The sequence below is a fragment of the Brienomyrus brachyistius genome, unplaced genomic scaffold (assembly GCF_023856365.1).
Source record: "Brienomyrus brachyistius isolate T26 unplaced genomic scaffold, BBRACH_0.4 scaffold37, whole genome shotgun sequence".
Taxonomy (NCBI): Eukaryota; Metazoa; Chordata; class Actinopteri; order Osteoglossiformes; family Mormyridae; genus Brienomyrus; species Brienomyrus brachyistius.
This window is the reverse complement of record NW_026042312.1, coordinates 1,742,122-1,749,898: the sequence shown is the minus strand read 5'-3', so window position 1 is coordinate 1,749,898 and position 7,777 is coordinate 1,742,122. Positions and strand designations below refer to the sequence as shown.

Genomic DNA, 7,777 nt, shown 5'->3' with positions numbered 1-7,777 from the left:
TTGAGCGCGCCTGCTAAGCCTTCTGAAAAAAGTTATGAGGATTTGGTGGGACTGCTACAACAGCATTACGTTCCGAAAACCAATTTCATCGCCGAAAGATGCAAGTTTCACGGAAGAAGTCAGAAGGAAAACGAGACCATAAGTGAGTACATTGCTAATTTAAGAAAGTTAGCTGCCACATGTAAGTTTGGGACATTTTTAGACGAAGCACTGCGTGATAGGTTCGTGTGTGGGGTTAAGAGCACTGAACTGAGAGATCGTTTGCTCAGCGCAGCTCACATTAAAGACTTAACGTTGCCGCTTTCAGTTGAAATGGCGCTTGCATTTGAAGTAACGAAAGACAGTGTGCAGCAGTTCTCACAGAAAACCTACAAGGCTAATGTGGTGGATAAGCAAGTTAAAACGAAGCAGCGTGAGGCGACAAGAAAGCCTGCAGCTAGCGGGAAGCCTTGCTATCGTTGCAGTGGTAAGGGACACAGACCAGATGAGTGCAGATTCAAGGACGTGGAGTGTCACCAGTGTAACAAAAGAGGACACATCGCGAAAGCATGCCGCTCACGCATGGCAGGAGTAAAAAAAGGGGCCGCGCACACAGAGAACAAGGGAAATTACAACGCTCTCAAGCATGAGACATGTCACGGTGCCAGCGTTCTCAAACAGCGGACAGGTCACAGTTGCAACGCTCCCCAGCGCGAGAGAGACCCTGGTTGCAACGCTCCCCAGCGCCGTAATGATCACCCGCTATACACTAATCGTGGCTGTAGAAAGCCGCAGCTCCGAGACAACCCGGAAGAAGGTTGTGAGCCATCCAGGTGCATGGCTGATGTTCCAAATAGTGACACTGGTCAGCTTTTTGACAGAGGAGGGGTTGATCTTTTTGCAGTGGACTCCAGTACAGATGTGGTGAAACCTTATTATGCATATGTCAGTGTAAATGGTGCCAGAGTAAAAATGGAGGTTGACACTGGCGCAGCTGCGTCAGTGATATCTGAAAGTCTGTACCAACGCAGGTTTAAGTCAGTTAAACTTAGCCTCGCTAACTGTGTGCTGAAAACTTACAGCCAAGAATCATTGCAACTGATAGGCAAATTCACAGCAAAGGTGAAATGCAAAGAGGTCACAAAAAAGCTAGAACTACTAGTAGTGAAAGGAAAGGGTCCTGCATTGTTGGGTCGAGACTGGATTAGCCAGTTAAAACTAGACTGGTCAAGAGTCAACCGAGTGACTGCTGAAACAGTGGATGAGGTGTGTGCTAGACATGCAGCAGTATTCAAACCTGAGTTAGGAAAGCTCAAGGGCATCGAAGCAAGGTTGCAAGTAACTGAAAATGCTGTGCCCAAGTTCTGTAAGCCTAGAAATGTGCCTTATGCACTTAGAGAAGCTGTAGAGAGAGAGCTGGCAAGATTAGAAGCTGAAGGGGTAATTTCACCAACTAACTATAGCGAGTGGGCAGCTCCCATACTCTGTGTACCTAAAAAAGATGACAGTGTACGTATATGTGGGGACTACAAGGTCACTGTAAATCCCTGGTTGAATGTGGAACAGTATCCACTACCCCGAACTCAAGATCTATTTGCTAAATTAGCTGGAGGTCAGCAATTTACCAAACTAGACTTATCACAAGCTTATCAGCAAGTGCAGCTAGAGGAAGGCTCAAGGCGTTACCTCACTATCAACACGCACAAGGGTTTATATCATTACAATAGACTACCATATGGTGTTGCCAGTGCTCCGGAAATTTTTCAAAAGATAATGGATCAAGTACTTCAAGGGCTGGACGGTGTCATATGCTACTTAGATGATATCTTACTGACTGGAAAGGATACAGACAGACACCTAGCTACCTTGGAAGAGGTTCTTAGGAGGCTAGAAGTTTCCAATCTCAGGGTAAAACGAGAGAAGTGTGAGTTTATGAAGAGCAGTGTGTCATACTTGGGGCATGTCATAGATGCTATGGGCATTCACCCAATGGGAGAAAAGACAGATGCTATCCAGAAAGCTGCAGTTCCGAAAAATGTGACGGAACTCAGGTCATTCTTAGCACTGTTGAATTATTATGGGAAGTTTATCTCCAATCTATCTACCTTGATTCAGCCCATGACAGCACTGCTGCACAAAGATGTTGTTTGGGAATGGTCAGAGAAATGTCAAAGTGCATTTGAAAAGGCAAAACAATCTCTTCAGTCTGACAAATTGTTAGTACATTATGACCCTGACTTACCGCTGATGTTAGCCTGTGATGCCTCTCCTTATGGAGCTGGTGCGGTGATTAGTCATAAAATGAATGATGGAAGTGAGAGACCGATTGCATTTGCTTCGAGAATGTTGACAAAAACAGAGCAGAATTATTCACAGATTGAGAAAGAGGCTCTTGGTCTGGTTTTTGGGGTTATGAAGTTCCATGAATACCTTTATGGTAGGAAATTTCTGTTAGTGACCGACCATAAGCCATTGTTGAAAATCTTGGGGCCAAAAACTGGTGTGCCAACACTGGCCACAGCAAGAATGCAAAGATGGGCTCTAATTTTAGCAGCGTACACCTATGAGATTCAATACAAGAGGTCAGAGCAGCATGGCAATGCTGATGCCTTATCAAGGTTACCTGTGAAGCCTAGCGTGGATGTAGTGTCTAATCCAGTATACAGAGTTGCATATCTGGAAGAATTGCCTATTACGGCGAGAGAAATTGCCAAAGAGACAGATAAAGATCCTGTTTTGAAGGTAGTTAAGCAACTGGTTTTGACCGGTTGGCCAAAACATGTGCAGGATGAGGCATTGAAGCCTTATTTTCAGAGAAAATATGAGCTAACTGTGGAAGATGATTGTCTCTTGTGGGGCTTACGATTGGTAGTTCCTGAGAAATTGAGAGGGAGATTACTCTCCGAACTACATGAACACCACTGGGGGATAGTTAAGATGAAATCCCTAGCCAGAAGTTTCTTCTGGTGGCCTACATTAGACGAGAGCATTGAACGTGAGGTGAGTGAGTGCAGTATTTGCCAACAACAGCGTAGTATGCCAGCTACTGCACGAGTACATACTTGGAAATGGTCTTCAAGTCCATGGGAGAGAATACACATTGATTTTGCTGAGGACCACAAGCAGATGTTCTTAGTAGTGATGGACGCTTATGCTAGATGGCCCGAGGTTATTCCCATGCACACTACTACATCAGCTAAAACAATAGATGTGCTGAGAACTTTGTTTGCAGCTTATGGCTCACCAAAAGAAGTGATAACAGATAACGGACCTCAGTTCGTTTCACAAGAGTTTGAGACATTCCTTACTAGAAATGGAGTGAAACACATTAAATCGCCTGCATACCATCCTGCAAGTAATGGTTTAGCTGAGAGATTAGTACAGAATCTTAAGAAATCGCTTGCAGAGAATAGAGCACTTGGAGGCATGACGCTTGAGCATTGTGTAGCAAATTTTCTTTTTGGATACAGGAACACGCCCCACACTACAACAGGCAAGACACCCGCTGAGCTGTTTCTGAGAAGACTGGTGCGAACGAGGTTGTCACTTCTCAGACCAGAGTTTTCTCATAGAATGCAAACTGAGACAGAACCACACCTTCCTCGTGTTAGGTCTTTCTCTGTGGGTCAACAAGTTTTGGTAAAGAATTACAGGGGAGGGGAGAAATGGTTGAATGGTGTCATACGCGAAGTGTTGGGTCCTGTGACATACAATGTTGAAGTAGATGGAAAGTGTGTGAAAAAACATGTAAACCAGATGTTGAGTACCAAGGTAAATCCTGCACAGAGACAAGTGGACTCTGGTGCAGAAACAGGTCTGGACTTTGATGAGTTCACTACAGGCCGTGATTGGGAACAATCTGTGTCAAAGACTGTAGTAGAACAACCCATAGTACCATCACCACCGCCGGTTGTGGAACGCAGCAGCCGTCCTGTGAGAAACAGACGTCCTCCTGAAAGACTGAACTTGTAACTGCCGATGAGTAGTAAGTAAAAAAAAAAAAAAAAAGCAAATAAAAAATGTTGTACTATGTAAGTTATGGGTTCAAGTTGAGTTTATAATTTACAGGGGAGGAGCTGTGGTGTTCCAACACAGAGAGGAATGATTTCTTTATTTTGAGAGGTTAATGTAGAAGAAGACTTCTATTTTGGTAACCCCCTGTGGTGGGCTTTTATCGGTTGTTCCGGTCAATATGTACATTCATACTGTGCCACGAGGGGCGCTAATTCTTCCCACCTGTAGCTGAGAGTGGATGGCTCGTGTAGGGTTTTGTTTGGTTCGTAAATAAAAGATATACATTTCTTTTTACCATTCTGCGTCTTGTGTCCTTCCAGTTGTCTGCTTAAAATTAATTCCGAACATAGTTGTGCTTAATACACAACACCTGGGTCCTTGTCAAAAAACATGACATGACTGTTTTGTACATTTTAACAATTTAATTCCAAAATTTGTGTAAGAAAAGCAAAAGTCTGGAGTCTGCTTTGACCCATGGTCCTTCTCAGCCAGGTATGGAGCCGACGCAAGACACTGAAAGATCTCTCACAGCAACAGCTGCTAACTGGGATTGTTAGGGCAACCTGAATAACAGTTTTCAGTGTGGGGAAGATCTTCTTATCCAGAAGTTTGTATAATGTTAACATATCTGGAATGGCACCAGCCTCACTCTGGAGCTTCAAAACGTTTTTGGCAACTGCAACTTCCTCTAACTGAAGTTCAATATGCTAATGCAGTGCCAGGGCTGACAAATGAGGCTCAGACAAGAATTGGTTTGAGGTTGGACTACAGGCCTGAATCCCATTAAGCAATTCCTGACTAACACCAGAAAAACGCTTCTCAAGTTCAGAGATCATTCTGTCCAGACAAGGAAACAACAATTTCCTTTTAAGCTCTTCTGACACAGAAGAGCCACAGACTTCACTGCCTGCCCCACAGGTTGCCTCAACAACAAATCCATCCATTTTCTTTCGTTTCTGCCTCTGTCCAGAAGACTGCTCCAAAACAGCTATCTGGTTTGCCTCACACAAAGCCTTTGTCCTTGCATGAATATCAGTAGCAGTGGCATCACTGCGCTTCTGCTTCAGAGTCTCAACCACCGCATCTTTGTATGTCTGTGCCTGGGCAATATCTATGGTCTCCTTTTGTAGGTATCTGTGTAAACATGCGGTTACAGACAGTAGATCCTTGAAAACAATCAGCAAATACACTGAGGAGAATTTACTGAGTTTTGCCTTTAATCCCACTGCAATAGGTGTGTTGATAGTGGAGAGGCACTCAATTATGGCATGGAAGTTGTTAAGCACAGCCGTTACTGAACGAACCTGGCATGCCCAGCGTGTGTTTGACAGTTGCACAAGTTCACTTTGCTCCAATCCTAATTTCTTCTGAGTGTCCATGAACTTATGATGGTTTACAAGAGACACACTAAAGAAGGAATGGAGACTATCAAGCATGTTAAAGAACTCTACAGTTTCAGAAACAGCTCTGCATGTGTGACATAGGATGAGATTTAACTCATGTGCATAGCAATGAACATATATTGCCTCAGGGTGCTTCTTTTGAAAATGGGATTGCACCCCCCCAACTGTTCCGGACATGACAGCTGCTCCATCATAGGTCTGTGCCACAAATTTCAACTGCTCAATTCCCTTTTCTTGCAGCTGATTCTCAATAGCAGCATTTATTGAGGCAGCATCAAACTTTGGCATCTCTGTCAGGGCTAGGAAGCTCTCTTTAACTTCCACAGACACATACCTCACACAGAGGGCCAACTGTTCTGTCTTTCCATCTCTGGCCTCATCAGCCATAATGGCATACATCTGTGATTCCGTCATCTCATGAACAATAGCTACAGTTACCTTTTGTGAACAACATTCAATCATCTCATTCTGACTACTACAAGAGATGTATGTTGTGTTTGATGGGGGTGTGTACCTCTGCAAGAATCGATCAAACTTTTCCAAAAGTTTTATACACTCACGGAAATTCCCTTTATTGTCACTCTCTTCTGTTTCATCATGACCTCTAAATGATATTCCTTGCTTCCCCAAAAAGCAGGTCACTGCCACAATACGTTCTAGGTACTCCCTTCTTTCACTTACTTCTGCGGCACTTGCTGCCTCTATCTGTTCCACAATATTGCCTTGTGACAGACTTGCTTTGTAGCTGTTCCAACAAACTACACTGTCCTTGTGTGACTGAGTGGATTCATGTTTTTGAAACTTGCTCAGTGCCTTTTGCCAATTACTGACTCCATCGTTCACTAATGTGTCATACCTAAGACTTTTGGCAAAGTCTCGACAAGCGTAGCAGAAAGCAGCATTTTTTTGGAAGAATATTCTAACCATTTAAAGCTTTTGAACCAGTTTTCTTGGAAGGATCTTTTTTGTGTGCCAAACTGAGTGAGAGGGTACTGGGACAGTTTTAACTGTTTAGGACCAGTAGTCTTATCCCCCAAATCAAGAGCCATATCTTGCACATCTTTGGATTGCTGACTGGAACTCTGCCCTGTCTGTCTCTCCTCATCTCTTTCCCTGGTTGGTTCTTTCTGCCTCTCCTCATCTTGTTCCCTGGTCTGCTTTCTCAGAGTCTCTCCCTGTTCTTCGCCTCCTTGTGTAATGAGATTAACCAAACAGTAAATCATATCGATAAATAGGAAAATGTAATGAAGGTGTCCTGTTTACATTTCAGAATGAAGTCTAATGATATAAGATCATGATTCTCAAACTGTGGTACCTGGTACGTGAGCTCCCCATTGTGGTACTTGGAGGAAAGTTATAAGCATCTTTTGAAAATAAAAATACTTCAAACATGTACAATTCAATCAAAAAAGTACAAAACTTTGAATTAAAATACCTAAAGTATACTAAATTCATATTTTGAATATACTAAGCATTGTCTTCCCTTTTCTTCTTGTTTCAATGTCAGCCTGCTAAATTTTCACATTCTTAGGATACTTATTCTGACTTAATGAACTTACTTTTTAGCATAACTTTTCATTTTAGGAACAGATTGGAATTTTGTCTTGTAAGATTTATGAGTTTCATGCTTTCATAGTGGTACTTGGGAGAGCTTAACATTTTCTCAGGTGGTACACGCTGTAAAAAGTTTGAGAAACACTGATAAAGCAAGTTTATGTGCTTTTGGAAAACATTTAAAGCTGCTGTACAGAAATTATGAAATAAACTAGCTTAAAACATTCTTAGTATATATATAAACTGAGCACTCTGCTTCTCTTTACAACTCCTCACTCCACCAGGACACTGTTTGGCACTTTCTGCAAATGTGGGGGGCACGTACTGCGGCAGTCATACAGACTAGATGGTCCAAAAGTTGACCTACCTACTATTGGCTGAGGTTTTGTAGATTTGTGGCTGAACCACAGAAAAATATATCATTAATTTTATTCTGCCCAATTAATGATAATAATGTTATGTTGGAATATTGTTAAAGAGGCAAAAACTGCTTCAACACAGTTTGTTTTGCAGATTCTGTATAGCAGCTTTAATATAGAGAGAACACAACTTCCAGATTGTATGAGTAAAATTAGGATCTTTTTCTGTCAGTTTAACAGTTTCTGTTTTGCCTGTCACTGACTATTCCCTGTTTGTTTTCTTACCTGGTTCTTCCTGACCTTGTACTTTCTCCTCACTGTCTGCTCTTTCCTCTCTCCCTCTTTGAACTGACAATCATACACAAATAGATTGTATTCAATTAGATAAAGAAATTACATTAATATAAAAAATACTATTAACATCACTAATAAAAAAACTCTTCTCTCAGTGTACTTTCAATCAAAAGG

The 7,777-nt window shown here is 42.2% G+C and overlaps 1 protein-coding gene across 1 annotated transcript; it reads left to right on the top strand.

Moving 5' to 3' along the window:
• The first annotated feature begins 312 nt into the window (after positions 1-312).
• LOC125722277 (uncharacterized protein K02A2.6-like) lies at positions 313-3,951 on the top strand. Its single transcript, XM_048998476.1, has one exon. The coding sequence runs from the start codon at positions 313-315 to the stop codon at positions 3,949-3,951; it is 3,639 nt and encodes a 1,212-aa protein (XP_048854433.1).
• Positions 3,952-7,777: the final 3,826 nt, after the last annotated feature.